This window comes from Mercurialis annua, linkage group LG1-X (genome assembly GCF_937616625.2).
Source record: "Mercurialis annua linkage group LG1-X, ddMerAnnu1.2, whole genome shotgun sequence".
Classification (NCBI taxonomy): Eukaryota; Viridiplantae; Streptophyta; class Magnoliopsida; order Malpighiales; family Euphorbiaceae; genus Mercurialis; species Mercurialis annua.
In genome coordinates, this window is record NC_065570.1 from 58,900,928 (window position 1) to 58,926,942 (window position 26,015).

The 26,015-nt window shown below is 32.8% G+C and overlaps 1 protein-coding gene across 1 annotated transcript; it reads right to left on the bottom strand.

The window, feature by feature from the left end:
• Positions 1 to 13,370: 13,370 nt before the first annotated feature.
• On the bottom strand, positions 13,371 to 15,269 carry LOC130014998 (uncharacterized). Its single transcript, XM_056104270.1, has 2 exons — positions 14,594 to 15,269; positions 13,371 to 14,149 (listed from the first exon to the last, which is right to left on the bottom strand). Exons 1-2 carry the CDS (start codon positions 15,243 to 15,245, stop codon positions 13,719 to 13,721), a joined length of 1,083 nt encoding a protein of 360 aa, XP_055960245.1. The 5' UTR covers positions 15,246 to 15,269; the 3' UTR covers positions 13,371 to 13,718.
• Positions 15,270 to 26,015: the final 10,746 nt, after the last annotated feature.

The window sequence follows — 26,015 nt, forward strand, 5'->3', positions numbered from 1 at the left end:
ATGTGTCTTTACGAATAAACTATTTATTTCTGTTAATTTAATACTAATCCGCCGAACGATTCGAGGGAACATAGATCAATGGTTTTGGATATTTTTCAGTTGAAAGAGAACCGTCGATTTATTCTTTAGGGTAGTTTGGGCATTTTACTTTCCTTTGGAGCATTTTGTTTTTTTTTCTTTTTTTTTTGAAGGAAAACGATAGTTAAATTTGACGTCAGTATTTTGGTCTTCTTTCTAAATAAGTATGTTGACCATTTTGTTATCAAAATAAATTTTGAATAATTGAAAGATGGTTAAATGAAAAGGAATTTATACTCCCTTCAGTTCATAATATTTATCGCATTTGATAATTTTTTTTAGTTTATAATATTTATCACATTAGAATTTTAAAAAAAAAATAATTGCTATTTTTTAAAATTTATCTCTAACAATAAATAACTTAATAAGGTTAGAAAAAGGCAGAAGGTACAAAAAAACTCTCGAATTTTTTTTAAAAGTACAAATTAGTCCTTTTACTTTATCTGGGTACAATTAAGCCCCCGTATTTTTAAAATTAAACAATTAAACACTTATTATTTTAAAATCGAACAAATAAATTCTTTTACTTTACTTTTGGGACACTTACCCCCTCAAATTTTTGGTAAATATTTTAAATATTAAAATTATTTTTGAACTTTTTTCCTATACTAGTTTCGCATTACGTGCTATGCACGTGGCTTGTAACGTAACTCGTCAATGAACATATTAGTAAATTTATTATAATTATATCAATTTTTTTATTTATAATTAATATTAAATTAGTTAAAAAAAATTGTAAAAGTAAATATAATATATTCGGTTATTAATTTTTTTTTCTATACTGAATTTATTCTTCTTTTGGTTTTATAATAAATATAATTAAATAATTAATTTAATTTTATTAATTTTATTAATAATATCTTTAAAAATAATAAGATAGAAATTTAAATGATATTATATTGACCAAATACAATATTTTAATTTTGTAATTCAATCAAACTAAAAGATAGGTATTCCTACTAATTTGGAGACAATTGAGTATTTTTTTACATACTAAAAACTAAATTGGAGATAATTTAGCTAACTATTCTAATTAGGACTATACATATTATTAAATTTTTTATAATTATATCAATTTTTTATTTATAATTAATATTAAATTAGTTAATAATTTTTATAAAAGTAAATATAATATATTCGGTTATTAATTTTTTTTCCATACATAATTTACTCTTTTTTTATTTTATAATAACCATAATTAAATAATTAATTTAATTTTATTAATAATATCTTTAAAAATAATAATATAGAAATTTAAATAATAAAATATTTTGTAGTTAAATCAAACTAAAAGATAGGTATTCCTACTAATTTGGAGACAATTTAACTATTTTTTACATATAAAAAACTAAATTGGAGATAATTGAGCTACCTATTCTAGTTGGGACTTTAATTACAATAGTGATTAATTAAATAACTAATTAATTAATAACTATAAAACCTTTATTTAGTAATAAACTGAAAAGGATTATTCGGTAAATTTGCATGTCCCCCTCCCCTCATCCGTGCTTTTATAGATAGTATAGATGATTATGAGAGACATGTCAGTCATTAACGAGTGTTTCTAATGATGTTGGATGAAAGGGGTTGTTTGTTCTATTTGAAAACAAAGAGGGCTAAATTATACCTCAAAAAAGTAAAAGGGTTGATTTGTACTTTTGTGAAAACTACGAGGGTTTTTTTGTACCTTTTGCCTTAGAAAAACTAGTCAAACATAAAACTAGTGGTAATTAAGACACTTTTTTTTTTTGAAATAAAAAGTTCTATTAATTAAAAGCTGATTAATTAGCCATTGCATATAATTTGATAATCGGAGAGACACGTCCCAACCAATTAGATAACTAAAATAGTCATATGCTACTACATGAGATTTTTTATGATAATTAAAATAACGTTTATGCATCTCAATTAAGTTAAAGTAGTCATGTGCTATCAAATTGATAATATTACAAAGCAAAAAGTTGTTGAAGGCACCCATTACAACTTTTGAAATAAAGGGAATTAGATTAGCTCCGCTTGCTATGATAATACTAACTTTAATCGCACGACTGCTACAGCTATCAGCTATAACTTCATCGTTAAAGTCTCTGGTCACATCTTCTGTGATATATCTCTTCTCTTGAAAATTAAAGACATCATCAATATTGACGCAAAACATATCTATATTTGATGAAATACATCGTAAGATGTTGGCTCTAATTGTTTTAGAGATCCAAGTCGTTTGCACCGCAAAAAACAATTTCATCTCCAAAAGATGAAAAAAAAAACTACTCTTAATTTCGATTAGATCGGATCTAATCCCAATTAAGATATTAGGGTAGAAAATAATTTCTAAATCTAGACTACAATTGGTCAAGAAATAAACTTTATTCAAAATAAAAGATAAAACTATGAAAAAACTAGAAAAACAGAATTTGAGAGATTCACGAGGTGATTCTTGGCCAAGAATGACTAAAAATCACCTCTTAAATGAACAAAAAGAAAAAAATTTAAAAAAGTGGATGGTAAAACTCAATTTCAACAGGATCATGTCGCTTATAATAAGGCGGGTTGCATCTGTAAAAATGCAAATGCGAGAGAATAAGCAAAATTGCCCGCATGTCACACTTGACACTCATAATGTCACAGAAAGTTTCACGTGAAAATAATTTCCCTACAACCACTGAACTTAATATTGTTTGGGATAATTTTGTGCAAGAATTTTCAAATTACCTTTCCTCATTCATTTAATTCGTACTAGAACTTCTCAAATATAGAATTAAATTCAATCAATTCATCTCTAAACCAATCCTCAACAAACAAGAGGTTATAATAATGCTTAAAATCTAAAAAAAAACAGACTCATCACAATATCCATTAGGTTCCAAGCAACATAAAATTTAACCAAATAAAACTCAATTAACATACTATACACAACAACACTAAAAAAACTACAGTCTTTCCTGTAAAAATTCAAAGAACCACCAAACCCGGCAACATAAATGAAGTTAAATACGAGTCGGATCGATGAAAATCAACTTAATGAAATTTGATGAATTCAAAAAGAAAGTCATTTGGAGATCATGAGACTGTATATATTTCCACTTGCATTTTCAATTTTTGTAATTATATATAGTATGTCCTAATGTGAAATAAGATAAAACAAAATCAGCTTAATACATCGTTTGTCCCTGAATTTTGCTCATTTACTCATCTAATCTCTTAATTTTCTGTATCTCACATCTCAACTTGTAAAATTTTCTTGTTTAATCTTTGAAAAAGAGAGTGAAACACAAATGTGTTGATATGGCAAAAAAAATACTGACTAGGCTGCCACCTAGCTAAACACATCAGTAAATTAAAAAAATAAGGGATCAAATGAATTAAATTGAAAACATAAGGGTCAAATGAGTGAAAGAGTAAAAAAACTTAAAAATAAAATTCAAATTTTAAAATTTTTCATTTTTAAATTTATACTTTATACTTTATTCTTTTTATTTCTTTTCTTAATCTTTTTTTTTCCTTTCATTGGAAAGGTAAAAAATATTTTCTTAAATTTTAAAAATAAATAATTTTAAAAATTAAAAATTCATTAATTATATAAAGTAGAGAGTTAATTTTTTTAATTTTTATAAAAAAATTAAAGTTGGAATATCAAAGAGATTAAACTGAAAACTGGATGGTTAAATGAGTAAAAAGTATAAGTTCATGGGTCAAAATGTATCTTAACTATATGACACATAAACTTATGTGCAGATGACTCACTCGCCATTTTTTATTTGTAACCAACCGCTTGTCCCACTTGGATAAAAAAGGGTTAAACAATTATAAAAATGATATATACAATGGTTAAATAGTGAAATTTGATAAAGTGAGAGGTCAAATAGATTAAACCGGAAGATGCAAGATTAAATGGATAAATGAATATAAATTTATGAGTCGAACGATTAAATCAAATAAAATCTAGAGAAAACAATGTGAATATAAAATTATGTAGCCAAATAGCAAAATTGCATGTGAAATATATGAGCGTGGTGGGAAAATTGTATTTTAACTGCGCATCCAAATCAATCAAAAGGACATTTCACTGCCTTCAAATGTCATTTTCCTCAAATCACTTGAGATAAAATGATAGGACTCCACAAATGTGCCCTATACTTTATAAGCACCTCATTTATTCCTCTATTTCCTCTATCAACTCATGAAAGATACACCAACGAGCTGTATCTCGAATGGTATAAATACTGGACAGCAAACTGTTAAAGTCGTGGGTTCAATTCCTCCTACAAGCGCTTTCCCTTCCCAATTATCAAAAAAAGAAAAAAAACTCATGAAAGATACAACTTTATTTCATTATTAAATATAGCTATTAACTATTCTAAAACAAATAGCTAATTGATCAAAACAAAAAATACAAATGGCTTTGTTTTGCGATGTAAGATAACATTTGCGATTTACTCGGATTAATTGATACTAATACCATGATTAAATTTTAGTAATTTCCAAAAATACATAGCTATTACAATAAAAAGTTCACATGGAAGACATTTCGGTGTTCATTTGGGAATATCGACTATTGCTTTTTTCAAATTAAATATGTATATGGCAGTGTTTAAGTAAAAAAAGAAAAGACATAGCAAACTATTATAACACCCTTCACATTTAATATAATTTACAGTTTAGTCTTTTTTATTTGAAAATTAAATAATATGGCTCCTCACTTTTATTTTTATCAACGATTTAGTCCTTCCGTACATTTTTTATGTTAGTCAACTATATGGTCCCCCACTTTTGTTTTTCTCAACAATTTGGTCTCTCATTTTTGTTTTTGCCAACGATTTTGTTCTTCATATTTGAAAATAAATTTAGTCCTAAATCCTTTAACTTCGTTGACTAACACCAAAAATGGACGGAGGGACTAAACTGTTATGAAAACAAAAGTAAGAGTCATATTGTTTAATTTTTAAATATGAAAAATTAAAGTGTGAATTTAACAGTGAGAAATCTAATATTAGTAGTAATTTGATTGAAAAGAAAAGTAGTTCATGTGATAATTAGAGGCAAAAAAAAACAGCTCCTCATTTATCTTAAATATAAGACTTAATTTCTTAAAAAAAAATTCTACCTTATATTTTTTTTCGTTTATACCCTGACCTTATAAAAACATCATTTGTACCCAATTTTGAGTTTTTATGTTTCATCTCTACCCAAAAGTATTAAATTGTACTCTTTTTATTTGAAAAAGAGTTTAAAACAATCCTTCATTTTTAACTTATATACTAATTAGATATTAATGTTATTAATAGTACAATAATATCATCTTCTTCAAACAATTGAAAATAATAATAATTTTTTTCAAAAGTATTTCCGAATTTTTTTTATTAATTTTTTTTAATTTTTTTAAAAAATATTTCCGACAAAAAAATTAAAAATAATTTTTTTTATTTTATAAAATTAAAAAAATTAATTAATTATTTGAATGTATTTGATTATTTTTTAAGTTTAAGGATTTATTTGTATTTTTTAAAATAGAAAAAAGTATGTTTTAAATTCTTTTCCAAATGAAAAGAGTACAATTTAATGCTTTTGAGTAGAGATGAAACGTAAAAATCCAAAATTAGATACAAATGATGTTTTTATAAAGTCAACAGAGAAAAAATATAAGATGGGAGTTTTTTAAAGAATTAAGCCTAAATATAACAAACTCAACAACCCCACTCCACTACATTACTTCCATATTACAAATTTATTGTCACAAATACCCTTTCTAAACACTCACATGAGGATCCAAAACTCGGACCACCATCTTCTGTCACATGCTAATAGGCCTCCAATGAAGTGAGTCCCATTTGTTGCACTACATAATATAGCACATAAATGAACAACGGATCAATTTACCCCCTTAATTTAGCATAAAATATCAAAATGGTTCAAGTTCGTCAAACTGAATCAAAGAACTTATAAATTTGTTAAATCGGTCAAAAATACCCCTCTGACATAAAAAAGAGTGGAATATTTAATTTAATCTATTTAACCCTAATTAATTATAATTAACCCTAATCATAATTCTAAATAAATTCTAACTAATATAATAATTAGAACATCAATTAATCTTAACTATTTTTAACTGGCCAAAATTAATGGATAATAGATATTTGGGATACCCAAACTATTTTTGTACTATTTCATTTTAGTGATTGAACTTGATTTTTTTCATTTTGGTTACTAAATTTTAGTTTATTTTCAATTTACTTATCAAACTTTATTTATTTGTTTTCAATTCGGCTATCAAACTTTTTTTTTTCAATTTGGTCACAGAATTGGCTGTCATGTCATATTTTTTTGACTAAAAATCTTCGTTGAAATAATTTTAAACTTTAGTAACCAAAATAAAAAAAATTAAAATTCGGTCACCAAAATGAAGTATAACAATAGTTTGAGTACTCTAAATGTCTATTACCCCAAAAATTAACCCTAAAAACTAATTAACCAAAATTAGCCTACAAAGCACTAATGTCTACCTCCTTGAACATGCACCGCCGCCATCATTCTCCACATCAAAACACAGCAAAAAATAAAATTGTTTTCGAGTCAAATTATGAACAAAGAATTGGCGAGGACGAGATGTGGTTGTTGTTAGTTGTCGTGCAGAATGTAAGTGGGATGCCAAAGTTGCTGCTCATTGATCATGACTGATGCGACCGAAGGGACTCGCTATTGGTCGACCATTGTTGTTGATGCTACTAATTTTTATTTTCCTCCATCAATTTTTTTATTTATCGAGCTCTAATGGTAAAAAAGAAGATAAAGAAGATAGCTGGTGGCAGTGGAGGTTGTAGATGACAATAGATTAAAGAAAAATGGAAGAGGTATAAGGAAAATAAGAAATTAGGTTCGTACTTTAAGTTTAAAATATGGAATGTAAAAGTGCAAAGAAAGTTTTAAAATTATAAAGTGTAAAAAATGTGAATTATATCAAATGTGAGGGGTGTCATAGTAATATGCTAATTTTTTTATTCTCAATCAACTGCCACTTTTTTTCTCTTCCCTCTATCTCTTTATCTTCTTCATTTCTTCTTTGTTTTTTCTTTCCTTTTTTTTGCCATTTTTATTCTCTTCTTCTTTATCGTTCCTTCAACGCTCCACCATCGCTTCGCCGTTCTTTCCTTAACTCGTGGTGATTATTACAATTTATTTTAACTTTTAGATCTAAATAAATTACTCTTGAATTTATTCAATTTCAGATCTAAATAATTGCATAAAAATAATATTATGATGAAAAAAATGATTTTCTGCAAAAAACAACGTTTGATTATCATATGAGTATCACTGTATTATTATATCGATATCATAACACTGCAAGAAAAACTATTTTTTTATGGAAACATGCTTGATTATCGCATCGGTCATTGCATTATCATCTCAGTATCATAATATTATCATATCAATATTATAACATTATACGATTACAATAATAATATGATAAAGTTATGATAATATTATGATAAATTAATGATAATAGTATGATAAGTTATGATAATAGATAGATAATTTTATGATAATAATATGATAATGTTTTATGATAATAAAATGATAAGGTTATGATAATAGTATGATAATACAATACATACATGAAAAAAATTTGGCTGAATACATAGTTTGACCTCTGAATTTGTACCTTTTTATCCATCTAACCCCTAAACTTAACATCTCATCTATCGAACCTTTGAACTTGTTAAATAATTCGAGTTGACCCCTGAACTTGATGAATACGTAAACATTGAACCCCTTCGCACACAATTTATTCTAGAATGTTTCAAATGACAGGTGGACACGAAGGGGTTCAATATTTACATATTTATCAAGTTCAGGGGTCAAATTGGATTATTTAAAAAATTCAGAAGTTTGATATGTAGACGTTAAATTTAGGGGTTAGATGGATAAACGAGTACAAATATAGGGGTCAAACTATGTATTAAGCCAAAAAAATTACAGAGAAATTATGGCAACTAGATAATAACGGTATGATACCTACATAATAACGGAATAAAATCATAATTATTTTAAAACCAAGAGAAAAAACATAAATCTAGAAAAAACATGGAGTATTTTTTAAATTTTTTCCATGTTGAGGTAAAAACAATTATTATCATTTTTTAATACAAATACAGTTTCAATAGATATTTTATTCATAACCAATTAGAATTTGATAATTAGTCTCTCTCTATTTGAACATTATTTTTCATAATTATTTGTTCATTTAAATTTTTAAAATATATTTTAATTATTGTTATTAAAATTTATTCATTGTTAATAAATGGATCTACAATTATATTTATAAAATATTTATTAAATAATAGAAATAAATTAGTATTTGTATCTATAATTTAAAACAAAAGGAACATATTTTTGGTATGTTCTCATTTCGTTCCATTTTATTGCATATTTTTATTTATGTATATATTAAAAGAATATTAAACGTGATAAAATAATTTTTTATAAATCTTTTTATTTGTGTTGTGAATATGAGATAGTCAAACGCATCACTAATTTCTATTTAACAAATTTATTAATATAAAAAAAAGAATCATTATTAATGAAATAAAAATGACCATTTTTTTACATCAAGAAGTATAAAAAGTGAAAAATGTAGGGGTAGAAATGAAATAAGAAAAGAGTATGGGAAGGGAAGACATATTAGTTGGAAGAGAGGGAGAGGGGCATTTAATGGAAGAGATGAGGGCAGAGAGGGGACAACCAAAAACAGATTGAAGCGGAGAAATGATAAATTGGGGGACAAGAAAGCGGCTTTTTATTTGCATTGCCGGCCACAGAATACGACATTTAACTTCCTTCTCTCATTATTTTGCTTTCCCACGCGCTCCTTACTCGTTTGTTACGTCACGCTTCAGAATTCTGTTTCGCAAAGCCTTTTCGTACTTCATGTTCTTTTCCTTCTAGCGCCTGGGTTTTGTAATAATAATAGCAAGACTTGATCACTCAAAAATTACCCTATCTTTTCAATTTTTTTTATGAATTCACCTTTTAAGAATTTCAATTTGGACTCATTTTTTAATTTTTTTTTAATTATATCCATTTGTCCAAATTAGAGCGGAAAAAATTTTAAAAATTTTATTTATATTACTTTACATTTTTATCATAACAAATTTTAAAATAAAGCAATATAAGAGATTTATTTAAACTCTTTCTCATTCTAATTTAAACAAATGGCTACAATTGAAAGTAAACATTAAAAATTTGACTAAAATTAAAAAATTTAAAAGGTGAAACTATAAACGGAAAAAGTTAAAAAGATGGTGTAATTTTTTAGTTATTAGGTCTAATAACAATACGTCTTCTATTTTTAATTTTAAATTTATCTAGAGAAATAAATTTTAAAAAACCGATTAATAATTTCTTGAGATTTTGTAAACCTAATATTTTTTTTATTCCATTTTAAAAGTCTCATTTTATTTTATATAAAAATTTAAAAGTAATAGTGTTACTGGCGTTTTGCGTTTGTAACAACAAGCGTGTGAAATGCGGGCGTGCCAGGAAGCGGATTCCAAAATGTAACTTAACTTCTTAAACGAGCGATTGGGGTTTGGTTAACCTTATAACAAGTACTCCAATCAAGTAATGCTAAAACAAAGAATCCAATTGTAAATGTGTTTACTAATTGAATGAAATGAAAATACAAGTGTTTGAGTAGAAATTGCAAAAGTTCAATCGTAAAGTTCTTTACTGATTGAAGAAAACTGAGAATGCTAAGTGTTGAGTGTTTTTGCCTTTGGGCTGGTTTTTGTTGGATTTGATCGGGGGCTGCAAATTGGCTGCTCTTCTCTTATTTATAGCTTCATCATTTGAAAACTGCTGCTTCATGAACCAACTGCACACGTTCTTCCCCACCTTCAGGAACTGCCAATCGTGTCTTTACTTCTGCTGCACGTGCTTTTTAACTTCTTTTCTTCTGGAATGGACTTTCTTGGGCTTATGGGCCATTTAAATTAATATTTAATGGCCATCTCAAATTTGGGCTTAATCTTCTGCAACTGGGCTTGGACTTTTTGAATTAGCTTCTGGAGTAGTCAACTTCTAGAAATCAACCTTTAGAAACCAACCTCTAGAAATTAACTTCTGTCAGCATTAGTCAACCTCTAGAAATCAACCTTTAGGAACCAACCTTTAGAAATCAACCTTTAGGAACCAACCTTTAGAAATCAACCTTTAGAAATCAACCTTTAGGAATCAACCTTTAGAAATCAACCTTTAGGAATCAACCTTTAGAAATCAACCTTTAGGAATCAACTTCTAAAGTCTAGTCAACCTCTAGAAATTAACTTCCTAGTCAAACAGTCAATTTTTAGAAATCACCCTCTGAAATCAAAATTGGTCAACCTCTAAAAATTAATTTAAGCCAATCATTAATAATACCTCTTTTATCTTTTGAAAAGAATAGGGGCTTTATGGCCTTTAAGCCATATTTTTAATTTTGGTGCAAACAATGCCCCCTGTATAATTGGCTTTTTAAGAATAAAGCCATTTATATATATTCTTTTAGCCAAAATTAATTATATTCCATCATAGAGAGTCTAAAATTAGAGATTCTGAAAATTCGCGGCATGTGTTTTAGCCGTTAGATTTTCAAAAATTCAAATTTTTCTAAGAACTCCAAAGAATATGCAAAATTCATATGGCTTAATATTTTTTTTTTTTTTTTAAATTCAAGGCCTCTAAAAAGCCCAAGTGCTTTAATCTTCTTCCTCCTCTAAACCACAAACTCTTAGCACAAATCTAAAATCCCAAAAATTTAAATTAATGTATTTATCTTATATTCTCTCAACCCAAATTTTGCCCAAATCAATTAAATTAATAATTGGGAAAAAGGAGGTTCACCCGCCGGCCACCAACAGGGAAGCGGTGGCACCAACGGCACGCACTACAGCAGCTGATCCACCGCTCGGCAGCTCTTCTCTCCAACCTGCTGCTCGTCGCCGGCTACTCCAGCTGACCGCTCCTCGCCGTCCAGCTCTTCTCACCCAGCTCCAACGGCAGTCTTCTCAGAAACGGCAGTCCTCCCAGCTGCACGCCGTCACCGTACCCAGCAGCTCCAGGCATGACGGCGTTTTCCTTGCCAGCAGCAGTGGCGTCTCGCGTCTTAGCAGCAGCGGCGGCGTCCTAGCAACGATAGTCACCAGCTCCAACGGTCATCAGCAACTCTCAACCGGTCACGCCCAGCAGCTCGCCATCTCCCTCGCGGCTTTGCCCGCCAAGCTCTAGCTGCAACCCGACGGTGACCTTAACAAGTCCGATCACCATCACGGCAGGTATAACTCTTCAATTTACATTCTTACATTTTAGTTGCCGTAATGTGATCTTTGATTTGGTTTATCAGGCAAGATTATGAAATTAATTGCCTAAAATTGGAGTCAATGTCAACATTTAAATTTAATTATTCAAAATCTGTATCAATGTCAACAATTGAGTTTAACTGCTAAGAATTTTAGCGTCAATTTCAGACTCTACCACGGCTTCTTCATCTCTGAAGCCGTCGGTCTTTTACTTTTTAGACGGGTCAATAGCTACTCCGCCTTTGAGACCCACTATAGCAACTAATCCTTTGCAAGAAAATGTAATCCAATCAACATATAAAGATTAAATTTCAGAATTTTTGATATTGTTTTGTTGTTGATTTTGAATTGTTGAATATGTTTGTATTTAAATCTTGCAGAATCTCCTACATTGGCAACTACAAGCACCAATTTCTCTGACTTTGCGGCTCAGAAGCCAGCTTTTAATGCCTTTGCCATGTGATCCACATCCAACCTTTTGACAAGTACAAGTAAGCAAAATTTAGTTTCATTATAATTGCTTGTTTTTTGTGGATTGGTTGGTATGGATTTGGCATAGTGTTGTTTGTTTGGAATGGATTTTCATATGCAGGTATTGTTTTTAATGGTTTTTAGGATACCATTGCAGTATTAGAAATCTTGCAACTTCCTCAGGCTATGAATTAGTTAAATTGCTTTTAGCCTTTAGAAGTCACAAGATCTCTAAATAGTTAAGTTAAACAAAATTTAAGGCCATATGGCATTTTGGCCTAATTTTGTCATCTGCATATACCCTGTTCACTCTAATTTCCTTTGAACCATTTAAAAAACCAAATTGGCCAAGTAATTAGTTTAGATTCGCTTGTTTTGAAATTCATAAAAAAAAAAACCAATTACTCTGCTTATTTTCGCCAATTTTGAATAAGTGTGCATATTGCTTATAAGTAGAGTTTATACTTACAGGTTCTGAGTTAGTCACGCCAGCTGTGACTATTCCAATTTATCCTCTTTTGGAAGGGTTTGCCAATGGGAGAGAAAAGAATGAAGTAAATGGCATTGTTGATTATAGAGATCCTGTCTTTTTCAAATTTCAACATTTGCACGTCGCCATCCAAGAGAAACATCATGTCATGAATTTATAGGCCGTTTATCCAGAGTTTGTGAAAGTGAAGTCCGTTTGCCGATAATAATGAGATAAGCTGAGGTGTAGCATCTCTTTTCAAATTTTCCTCCATCTCACTTGTCACATACTGCTCAGGACTCCTCCACCAACTTTGATACTATTTAGCAGTATTTGTATATCGAACTAGTCAAGTAGTTGATGGTTGTAATAATTTAGTACCTTCAAAAGTTGTTGGATTATGTTCCTTCTATTTATCTCAGACGATATTTTTCTCACACGGCCTTTTGGCCATTACTTGCTTGTTGTGACACGTACACTTGCACATATTCACTTGTTCATGCATTGCATTACAGAGACGCCATTCAGGTACTTTCTAAACTTCAAATGTCTTGGTGTGAAGATGGCTCTCCAGCCATTTGTTTGCTTGTTGTGTTCCACACCAAGATTCACTTACAGGTACAGCCATGCATTGCATTTTCACTATGTGTTTATGTTCCTGGTATGAAGATGGCTTTTGCCATATACTTGTGTAGTGATGTGATGTCCATACCAGGACTTGTTTCACGAACAAATCACATATGTCACTTACAGCCATGCATTGCATTACAGGGCCGTTTTTGTTTGCTGTTGAATGTTGTTGAATTTTCTTTTTATCCCTTTAGCTTAGTTAGCCAAAGTTTAAGAAGTCTTAGCAGAATAGAGACTTATAAACATAGTAGGAGTTTGACTTTCCACCTTTGACAGTCAACTCTTGACATCAACTTTTAGAGGATCAACTGACCAGTCAACTTGAACTTCTAGGAATCAATTTTTAGAAATCAACTCCTAGGACAAACTTCTGGAATTAATTTTTAGGAGTCCACTTTTAGAAGTCAGCTTCTAGAACTTCTAGGAATCAACTTTTAGGAGTCGACTTCTAGAACCAACTTCTGGAATTAATTTTCTATAGTCGACTAATTATAGCCTCACCAATTTAGCTAAAGTAGCCAAATTTTAGAATTTTAATTATCAAAAATGGCTAAAAGCCATTACATTACATCTTGTGCCAAAATCCATAAGTTAATGAAAAAGTACAGGTTTAGCCAAAATAGCCAAACTACTAAAAATCTGATAATACACTCGGCTAAAAAGCCACAATGTTACGACTCATGTACTGATATTGCTAAAACAAGTTACATAATCTGCAGTACATGTATGGCTAAAAGCCATTAAGTCATTTCTAAGTTGTATTTCTCCCAGATGGTGGGAGTGTATTTCTTCAAGTACTTTCCATTAATAAATTTTCTATGAGGCTCACCCTCTAGACTTGATAGCCAGTACGCATTCCCCTTCATCACCTTGTGGACTAAGAATGGCCCTTCCCAATTAGTAGACCATTTCCCATATTCTCTATCTTTAGTACCAGGGGGTAAGATCAACTTCCATACTAGCTCATCTTCTTGAAATGTCTTAGGTCTAACTTTCTTGTTGTAGCTTCTGGAGACTTTCTTCTTCTGTATTATCATGTTGTTTAAAGCCTGAAGTCTCCCTTCTTCTAGATTTTCTAACTCCATCATCATGGTTTCATTGTAATCTTCTGGAGTCAAATGATTCTGCTTAGCTACTCTCAATGACCTCACCACCACCTCCATGGGTAACACTGCATCATGACCATAGGTTAGCATAAATGGACTTACTCCTGTAGCATTTCGCCTAGAGGTGCGATATGCCCAGAGTGCTTCTGATAAAATCCGATGCCAATCCTTTGGATTTTCTTCCAACATTTTTTGAACTATGTTGATGATAATTTTATTAGAAGATTCAGCTTGGCCATTGGCCTGAGCATAATAAGGTGTAGAGGTCAATAATTTTATTCCATAATCAGTGGCAAATTCTTGCATCTCCTTACCAGTGAACATTGTGCCCTGGTCAGTAGTTACTGATTGTGGAATTCCAAATTGATGAATAATTTCCTCTTTAATAAATTTAATAACATCTTTTTGCTCTGTCTTTACCAATGGCTTAGCGACTACCCATTTGGTAAAGTAATCAGTAGCTACAATTATGAAACTGTGATTTTTAGAAGATGGAGGATATATTTTACCTATCAAATCTATGGCCCAACCTCTGAATGGCCATGGTTTGATGACAGACTTCAACTCAGCAGCTGGAAGTCTTTGTATGTTTCCATACCTTTGGCACGATTGACAACCCTTTGCAAAAGTCATGCAATCTTTTAGGATAGATGGCCAGAAGTAACCATGTCTTCGGATCAGCCATCTCATTTTCACTCCGGATTGATGTGCTCCACAAACTCCTTCATGAGTTTGTTTCATGACCTCTAGTGCCTCTGTAGTTCCAAGGCATCTTAGCAATAGGTTGTCGAATCCTCTTCTGTATAAAACATCTTCTATGAGCACGTAGTTAACAGCTCTCACTCTTACTTTATACATCATCTTCTTGCTAGGATTCTCCAGGTACTTTTTAATGTCTCTCCTCCAATCCTGTACTAAGTTATCATCAATATTGAAAATATCTAGTTGTACTCCTCTTTTAAAAATTGAAGGGTGAGTTTTTCTTTGTACCATTACTAGTCGGTGAGTTAACTCCTCCGACAGACGTAGGCCAGATGCTAGCTGTGATAATTCATCGGCCTCCCAATTTTCCTCTCTAGGAACATGTACTAATTCAACCTCTTCAAAACTCTCTATTAACTGTATAGCAATAGCATAATAAGAAGTTAAAGAGTAACTCATACATTTATATTCGCCAGACACTTGTCTAATAACCAATTGAGAATCACCAATTATTTTGACCTTTTTAGCACCTAGATCTAGGAGGATTTCTAATCCAATAATCAAAGCCTCATACTCAGATTGATTATTTGTACATTCAAAGTCAAGATTAAAAGACAAGGAGGTCTTAGCTCCAGAAGGTGATACTATTATGATTCCAGCACCCGCAGACCTATCTGTACTAGACCCATCAAATTTAAGCATCCAAGGTCTATGTTCATTCATAAAAACCGGTAAGTCAAATTTACTTTCATCTCCTAGGTTTATACATGGATGGTCGGCTAGGAAATCTGCTAGAGCCTGACCTTTGACCGACTTCTGGGGATGATAAATCAAATGAAAGTCTGCCAAACTTAATAACCACTTTCCAATATTTCCTGATAAAACAGGTTTGTTTAGCATATATTTCATCAAGTCGGTTTGAGACACCACATAGACTCTATTACTAAGCAGATAGTGTCTTAACTTAGTGCAGGCAAAAAACAAAGCCAGACACAATTTCATGATAGGAGTGTATCTAACCTCTGTAGATGTCATCGAACGGCTCAAGTAATAAATAGCCTGTTCATGTCCATCTTGGTTGCTCTGGGCTAGCAGACACCCAATTGAACCTTCGGCTGCTGAAATGTACAACCTCAGAGGTATACCCTTTTTGGGAGGCATCAATACAGGAGGCTTCATTAGATAATCTTTAATTTCATCAAAAGCCTCTTGATGGATGGTTTCCCATCTGAAGACATCCTCCTTTTTTAATTTCAACAGTTCTGAGAACACTTTTGTTTTTCCTGCAAGATTAGATATAAATCTCCTTAAGTAATTAACCTGCCCAAGAAACCTCTGAAGTTCTGTTTTATTTCTAGGCGGTTTAGCTTCTCGAATAGCTTTGGTTTTGTTTTGGTCCACTTCAATGCCTCTTTCATGGACCAAAAACCCCAAAAAATTTCCAGCTTTTACACCAAAGGCGCATTTCAGAGGATTGAGTTTTAAACAGTGAACTCTCATCCTCCTAAATGCTTCCTCTAGATTTTTCAAATGATCTTTCATTAGTTTTGATTTTACAACAACATCATCAATATAAACCTCCATAGTTTTACCTAAGAGGTCGTGGAAGATGGCATTCATAGCCCTCTGATATGTTGCACCAGCATTACGTAAACCAAACGGCATGACCACCCATTCAAATGTCCCAATAGATCCTGGACATCTAAATGCCGTTTTGGAGATGTCTTCTTTAGCCACCATAATCTGGTTATATCCAGCAAAACAATCCATAAAAGACAAAAGAGAATGATTAGCTGTAGCATCAATAAGAGTGTCAGCAATTGGCATGGCATAAATATCTTTAGGAGTTGCTTCATTTAAGTCCCTAAAGTCTATGCATATTCTAAGTTTTCCATTCTTTTTAACCACTGGAACAACATTTGCTAACCAATTACTATATTTAGCAGGCCTAATAAAGCCTGCTTTACACAATTTTTCAATTTCCTCTTTTACCTTTAATTCAACTTCTTTTGACACTCTTCTTGGAGGTTGGCGGTATGGCTGAAACTCGGGCTTAATAGGAAGCCGATGTTCTACCAATGTCCTGCTTAACCCCGGCATATCAGAATATTGCCATGCAAAGCAATCTTTGTATTCCTGCAAGAGTACAATTAATTTTGTTTTTAAACCAACCTCTAGGTTTTTACTAACAAAAGTTACCTGAGGTTCCTCAGAGGTTCCAAGATTCACTTCTTCTAACTCCTCTCTAACATGGATGGCTTCATCATCTATCCAAGGAGGTGCTTGTTCTAGCTCCTCCAAGCCAATCTCATGATCTTCAGAAACTTCTTCTTCTTCATAAACCACTTCAGCATCTAGAACCTCTGCCAAGTTGTTTTCCTCCATAATTCCTTCCATAATGTACTGCATACGTTCTTTTAAGATAGCAGATGCAGCTGCTGCAAACTCACTAGAGGTGAGCTTAATCATTAATTTCTTCAATGGTGATGGAGGAACACGGCTTGTTGTATGGAATAATAGCCGTTGATCCAAGTATCTCAGTTGCTTTTCTTTTGACCTCTTCATGCACATTCAGAGGTTTGTCGGATTTCTCTTTCTTCTGCCCTTTTTTACTTTTCCTAGTAAATTGGATGGGGCCAACACATGAGTCATAATAACGGGCTTCTACCATGTTGGTGGCAGTGGTAAATGGCTTTGTGTCTGCCCATACCACCTCCACCTCATTTCCCTTCCAAAAGAGCAGAAATTGGTGTAAGGATGAAGGAACGCACCAATTGGCATGAATCCAATCTCGTCCCAAAAGAGCTTGGTAGCTGGCTGATGAATTTACAACAAAGAACGCCGATAGGGAAGTTTTGCTCCCTACAGTTACCTCTACTGGGAGAACACCAATAGTTTTTGTGAGCTCTCCAGTAAAGGCAGACACACTAACCTCTGTAGAGATGAGATCTTCTGTAGTTTTTCCTAGAGGTTGTAGCATGTTGAATGGCATAATATTCACGGCAGAACCATTATCAATCAAGACTCTGGAGGTTGGTCTGCCATTGAAGTGAGCCTTTATGTACAAAGGCTTAATATGTTTGGTCATTGCCTCTGCAGGTTTGTCAAAAATCACCCTCTTTGGTCCACCATCTGCAGCTTCTTGTATGGTGACCTGGCTGCGACACTCATCTTTTGGAGGTTTGGATACCTCCTCTCTCTGAATTTCTTCTACTTCCTCAGAGTTGTCAGGACCTTTGAAATCACTTGGAAGAATCAAGGAGAAAGCATTACAAGTGAGGGGAATCTCAATTTCACCCACTCTGATGGATCTCTTCTTATCACCTTCTGTGTCTGATTCTGAGTCGCCATTCTCCAGAGACCTCCTCTGAAATTTGCCGCTTTCCTTAACGGGTGGAGTATCATCAGTATCCTCTTTCAAGAGGTCGTTTAGTCTCATGCCCTCCTTTAGGATTTCCTCATCCACGAGATCATCCAACTCCATGTCGTCTTCTAGGAGATCATCTAAGTTCATGCCATCTCCTGCAAATTCTCCTTCAAGAAAAGCTTCCAACTCCATATCCGAAATTTCCTTCTTCGAAGGCACGTGGGAAGTTTTATTTTTCACTTCCACTGCCTTTGAAGATTTTTGGCTTCCAGATTGCTCTTTCTCAATTAAGATCTTCTTTGACCCCTTTTCCTCTACAACTTTTCTAGGATCTTCCAAGTGCCTGGACTGCCACTCGTTTCTTGCAGCAGCCCTCAACCTCTGGCGCCTCCTCTTTTGAGTTCTTGTTAGTGGAGGCGGAAACTTCTTGTGATAATTGGTATGCCACCTTGGACTAGGTGAGACCAATGGTGGTACCACGAATCTTTGTTCTTTTCTTCGGTTTTCAAAGGTAGAAGGAACCTCTGACTGTTTTTCTTTAAGTGCCAAAGGAGCTTTTGGCTTTTCCTCCCTAGGTGCCAAAGGAGCTTTTGGCTGTTCCTCCCTCTTCCACACGAAGGATCGCCTCTCCGGGAAGACATGCCTTTCTGGCCTCCTTTGATAGTAAGAGGCCCTGTTTTGTTTTTTCAAAAGAGGGCGGTTAGTAGAAACAAAATTATTAGAGTTTCTAGATACCTGCCTTCTTTCTCCTCTGTAATCCCGCTTTACCTCTGCTCTCCTTTCCCGTTCGAATTGCTCTCCCCTGACTCTTTGGTCATTTTGCTCCCTGATTCTGAGCTTTCTTTTTATATCTAATAACAACCTCAAGTCAAGTTCCGAGAGATCACTGGCATTCACAGACGCCACAGCCGGAAAAGGATCTTCATCTATTACCAGTGCCTCCTTTTTTTCTGGGAATTTTAAAACTCCCTTGGCAATCCTATCCTGTATAATATTTTTGAACCCCCAACATGAATTGGTTGAGTGGTTCCAGGAGTTGTGGAACTTGCAATATTCTCTGCCTTTCAACTCATCTTTTGAAGGCATTTTATGATCCGGAGGCAAAGTAATGAACTTCTCTTTCAACAGAAAATCAAAAATTTCTTCTGTTTTTGAAACCTCAAAAGTATACAGAGGTTGGGCATTGGAATTCTGTTTCTTCCACCCATCAGGTGCTTTTTTGATCAACATAGGGCAGGTACATGAACCGGTGGCCGTGAGGTCGGCTACCGCGGTTTCATATGCTCCCACCTCCTGATAGTAAGTGCCCATTGCCACCTTCTTCTTGTGGCTTTCTTCTCTTAGGAGTTCTTCATATTCAGAGACTTTAGCAGCTAACTCATAGAAGTCCCTGAATTCCATCCCCTGGAACTTTTTTCGGAGCTCAATGTCCAAGCCCCTCTGAGCCATTTTTACATACTCAGTTTCTGGTAGAACAATTTTACACCTGCTCCTCATTCTTTTGAAGCGGTGTATATACATGTCGGCATCCTCTCCCGACCTTTGAGAAACTCTTGACAATTCTGCTATGCAAACCTCTGGCTCTGCACGGTAAAATTGAGTATGGAAAAGCCTCTCCATCTCCTGCCATGTGAGCACTGAGTTCCTGGGCAAAGTAGCATACCAAGTAAAGGCAGTACCTGTTAAAGAATTTGGAAATAATCTCAGCTTGAAATTTGCAATGTTATCTAGGTTGGCCAAGACCCCACATTGAATTGTGAATTTCGCCACATGCTCAATGGTGGAGTGGCCATCCTCTCCAGAGAATAAAGAGAAGTTAGGAATTTTATAGCCTCTAGGGTAAGGATTCTCCCTGTCAATGACATCTGGATAAGGCTTGTGAAATTGCGGTCGGTCAATCTGCCTTAGACTTGGACCATACAACTCCTGAATTGCTTCTCTTACAGCCTCCATGTCTAGTTGCCTTCCCAAAGGTTGGGGTGGCACCTGAGGCTGATTTCTCTCTTGGGGCATGTAATTGCCCCCCGTGCCCAGAGGTTGAGGAAAATTTTGATTAACCTCTAGGTCGTCCGAAGTCGGACAATTAGCACCTGCATTAAACGGCCTGGAATTCCGGCCAGTTTGATTATTAGTTTTAAAAGAATTAAAATACACAGGTTCATCTCTTTTGTGAGGAGGAACGTACCTTTCTTCAGAGGGCGGGTTTAAGATTGGCACATGACTAGTGCTCCCAATCTCCTGGATTCCTCCAGATGGCTGCCCCCCGTGTCCCTTAGGATCTTGTTTGGCCGTGTTAACAGCCTCTGGTACATCACCACCATGAGATGACACTTTGACAGCAACTATCAATTCTGCCAAATAGCGTTCCATTTCGAACTGCTTCTTATCCATTACCTCATGTTTCTTGGTCAACTCGGCTTGTGCTTGGTTAAAGCTAGCCTGAGTCTGTTTCATGTCTAACATGGCTTTTGACAGCATGTCTAAAGCCTCTACCAATCTTGGCTCAGAATTTCGCCGAGTTGGTGTCTGTTGCTCTCCAAAGCCAGGAGGCACATCATCACTCGCCTCTCCTAGAGGCAAATTTTCTTTTTCAATGCTTTTGACCATGTGAGCCACATAGTCTCCATGTCCTACATTTGTAGTAGTAGGATCATCCACTGTATCCTGGGATACAATAACATCTTTTCCTTTTTCACTTCGAGTTCTAGCCATAACTCTTAGTGTCCCACTGGGCGTGCCAAAAATTGTTACTGGCGTTTTGCGTTTGTAACAACAAGCGTGTGAAATGCGGGCGTGCCAGGAAGCGGATTCCAAAATGTAACTTAACTTCTTAAACGAGCGATTGGGGTTTGGTTAACCTTATAACAAGTACTCCAATCAAGTAATGCTAAAACAAAGAATCCAATTGTAAATGTGTTTACTAATTGAATGAAATGAAAATACAAGTGTTTGAGTAGAAATTGCAAAAGTTCAATCGTAAAGTTCTTTACTGATTGAAGAAAACTGAGAATGCTAAGTGTTGAGTGTTTTTGCCTTTGGGCTGGTTTTTGTTGGATTTGATCGGGGGCTGCAAATTGGCTGCTCTTCTCTTATTTATAGCTTCATCATTTGAAAACTGCTGCTTCATGAACCAACTGCACACGTTCTTCCCCACCTTCAGGAACTGCCAATCGTGTCTTTACTTCTGCTGCACGTGCTTTTTAACTTCTTTTCTTCTGGAATGGACTTTCTTGGGCTTATGGGCCATTTAAATTAATATTTAATGGCCATCTCAAATTTGGGCTTAATCTTCTGCAACTGGGCTTGGACTTTTTGAATTAGCTTCTGGAGTAGTCAACTTCTAGAAATCAACCTTTAGAAACCAACCTCTAGAAATTAACTTCTGTCAGCATTAGTCAACCTCTAGAAATCAACCTTTAGGAACCAACCTTTAGAAATCAACCTTTAGGAACCAACCTTTAGAAATCAACCTTTAGAAATCAACCTTTAGGAATCAACCTTTAGAAATCAACCTTTAGGAATCAACCTTTAGAAATCAACCTTTAGGAATCAACTTCTAAAGTCTAGTCAACCTCTAGAAATTAACTTCCTAGTCAAACAGTCAATTTTTAGAAATCACCCTCTGAAATCAAAATTGGTCAACCTCTAAAAATTAATTTAAGCCAATCATTAATAATACCTCTTTTATCTTTTGAAAAGAATAGGGGCTTTATGGCCTTTAAGCCATATTTTTAATTTTGGTGCAAACAAATAGTTATTGCTATATTTTTTAGTTTTACTCTTATTGATATGATAGTAAACTTTTCCGTATAATTTATTGCAAGATGATTCAAAGAAGATGAAAAAATTAATTTAAAAAAAACGTCTAAAATATTTAAAATAAGACATCGCAAAATGAAATATAAGACTTCTAAAATGGGATAAAAAAATATTTTTATATCTAACTTTTGAAATAAATGTACACTTAGTCAGTTAAATTTTTGTATTTTAAGTCTTCAATTTTAATACGATAAGAAAAATCAAACTATTCAAAAAGGTTAATTAACGGGTAATTTTTACCAACTGTCCCTGAACTTTCGTCTCTCTCCTTCAACCGTCCCTGAACTTTAATTCTTACCCCAACAGCCCCTGAACTTTATTTTCATATTTCAAAGGTCTCTAACATCATTTTTATGGTAACTCTGTCCAATATGTTGACCTGAAAACGTGACTAGGCGCCTAGGTGGTACAAATTAAAAATAGTGAGATGACGCTTCCGAAATAAAAAAATAAAGACGTATAGTCATGTTTCCAGGTTAGCATATTGGACGGAATTACTATAAAAATGACGTTAGAGACTTTTGGAGTATGAAATTAAAGTTCGGAGATGGTTACGAATTAAAGTTTAGGGACAGTTGAAAGAGAAAAACGAAAGTTTAGGAATAGTTGGTGAAAATTACCCGTTAATTAACCATTAAATTTATTTTTGTAAAATAGATGCAGAAATAAGTTTAATGTTTGACAATATAACTCCATGATAAATACAAATAAGAAATTTATGAAGAGTATATTTGAAATTATCTTCATTTTAATTTGATCACCAATACATATACTAAAATCTTGTCAAGAGAAGAGCTGATATGAATCTGATGATGATTCGCGTACATGCGCGTTGATTTTGTTAATACGAATGAAAAGAAGGAAAAAAGAGAGATTTTATGACTGATCTGCCATGCCATCCATCACCTTAGCACGCCTTGCCTCAACAAATGCAGCTCTATATCTTCATCTTCCCACCTCATTCCTACGCCATCACCTTAACACAACTACTTTTCTACACTCTACGGATCACCGCTCCGTTTTTAACCATAACATTAGTCAGGAATTCGGTTAGGATAAAATGAGTTTTTTTGTTGTTTTTTTCTTTTACTTATCTAACTAAAGTTTAATTACATGAAATAAAATTGAAAATAAATGAAAATTGAACACCTGATTTATTAAAATAAACAAAATAACATGAAAAATTAGCGGAACAAATATTTTCCGCGTAACAGTAATGGAGACGAACTCGAATACCTTTTGCATCTAAAAATATTAATTTCTTGCTTCATTTTTAATCATAATATAATTTGTCAAAAAAAAAAAACTTAAATCATCAAGAATTTAATTTTGAAGACAGAGTAAATACCAATTTTTTTTGCATATTTCAATACTCGACACATATATTATTGAAATAAAACTCAAACAAAATACCTGACCTCTCGCTATGATTATAAAAGAATCAGAAATAGTTAAAAATGGCTATTTGTGCCGATTTTTAAACGTTTGTCTATAACTGACCCATCGCTCGTACGTTTAGCATTTTATTATGATTACGCCAAAAAAACATTAATACTGTTCAGTTATAAAATAATAAGAAAATGAATTCTATGTAATTATTATTAAATAAAGGATCAAAAAACTCCCGAATTTGATACGAAATATCAAATACGTCAAGGTCATGAAACCAGATCAAAAAAACTCACACTTATGGCAAACCGGATCAAACGCACCCCTTAAACACCCTCGCCCACTCTCATACCACGTATGAAACGTACTCTCCTGATAAAAACTCTAAAATAGTCCTTACTATTTTTAAAAAATCACAAATTAGCATCTAAATTTTTTTAATTTTTTTTGAAAGATTTTGGAGGATCAACTCCTTGTTGAGGAGCAGATTTGCTCGGCGGTTATTGATGAGTGTACGACAGTCCGTAGTCGGAATGAAAATGGACGGATAATTTGATCCGGTTTTTACACAGTTTAGGGGGTGGTTTCTCCTCACCTGAGGAGCAGATTTGCTCTTCGGAAGAGGAGGAGCACTCCGGATTTTAAAAATAAAAATAAATTATCGGTAGTTTCTGGTGAGTGCGGTCAATAGTTGGAATAGAGCGGATTTTGGTGAATGGAGGGTTAATTTGATCCGGTTTTTGAATAGTTTAGGAGGGTGGTATTTCTACTTTCTTTGGATATTTTTGAGTCATCTTCGCAATTATTGGATTTTTTTGACCCTTTGTGATAATTTTGGGCCTATTTGATATTTCGTGCCAAGTTGAGAGGGTTGGAGGTGGGCTTAATCGTTTGTTCAACTATTATTTCAGTTAATTATTATTAATCCCATGAGGTTTGGTTTGAAATACTATTCCTTCCATGAGTTTTACAAAATTAATTGTTTTATCTTTTGATATTTGCGTTTTTTGAACTAATACCCCTTTCATAAGGGGGTTTAGTTAGCTGATATATAAAACACAAGAGAAAATACTCCATTTTTAAAATTTATAAGAAAATATTATTTCACACCAAATCTCATAAAAACAATAATAATTAACCCTTATTATTAGGAAAATGATATTTAACCCACCTAATTTAACCCACCTTATTGTACCGCCTTACGTGGCATGTTTTTATTTGCTCAATTCCTATTCAAAAGTGTATACATTGATTTCCCTCATTAAATTGATCCACTCGTTTATTGCCACGTCAGGTGGTACAAGAAGGTGGGTTAAAATAGTTGGGTTATATAGCACTACTCTTATTATTATTATTGGAGACTTAAGGAGGGATAACGATAAGAATGGGCCTTGCTTTGTCTGCCAACGAATTGAAATGGATCCTACACGCGCAGATATTCCACTGTCTCCTTTCAAACCTGAAGTGACACAACCCAAGCCCATCTTTCCTTTAAATCAAATACTATATTTTCAAAGACAATTTAATAATTTAAATATTATTTTATTTACTTTTTTATTATGTCAAATACTTCAAAAATACATATTTTTACATTTTTAATATACATATATTTTTAATTTTATTATCTTTTAAAAGATATTAAATAATCAATAAATAAAAGTATTTTTTTTAACAAAAAGTGAGATAATGAGATAATTAAGTATAAAGCTAGTTCTTCTAAAAAAAAAGTATAAAGCTAGTTAAGGCGCGAATTTAACCAACATAATGGATGAATTAAAAAAAAAAACCAACATAATGGATTAGATATGGATTGGTGATATTTTATGCTAGCATCCAAGTGCAAAGAATTACAAGGTAATTCCCTACATGATAATGATCAATTGTTTGAATAATTCCCATTTGGGATAGGAGTGAAGCAATTTTTCTTTGTGATACATTTCACATAATTTATTTTCTTAAATATCGCTTTAATCTTTGATATATGAAATTAAAAATATATAACTATATCTAAATACATATTGATTTTTATCTAATTAACACTATTTTTAAAATTGATTATTTGTTTACATTATTTTATTTTGTTAATAAATTAATATGAGATAAATTTGCCAAAAAATAATAAATTTCCATTTTAGTATATTATAAATCGATAAATAATATGTACCCAGAGGAGAAAATATCAAGGCAAAAATACTTAAAAACCCCCCACCTTTGACTTTGTTTTCAATTGCACCCCCACGTAGGAGAATTTTCAATTACACCCTATTTAGGGTTTTCAGTTTTCGTTTGTACCCCAATTGACTAAAATGACCTCTTTTTATTTAGAAAAAAGTTTAAATTAATCCTTCATATACTAATTTATTTGTTTTTTTTTTCAAATGGAAACAATAATGATACAATCCCTCTATTTAGTTGGTTTAATAATTTTATCATAAAATTATTTTTTTTATTTTGAGGTACAGATGAAAACTGAAAACCCTAAATAGGGTGCAATTGAGAATTCTCCTAGGTGGTGGTGGAATTGAAAAAAGGTTTAAAGATGGGGGAGTTTTCAGTATTTTTGCCAAATATTAATATGAAAGGAAGCACTTATTTAAGTGGTTAGTCTCATACACTATGTTTTTTCTCATCCAACGATTCAATCAAGCAATTGA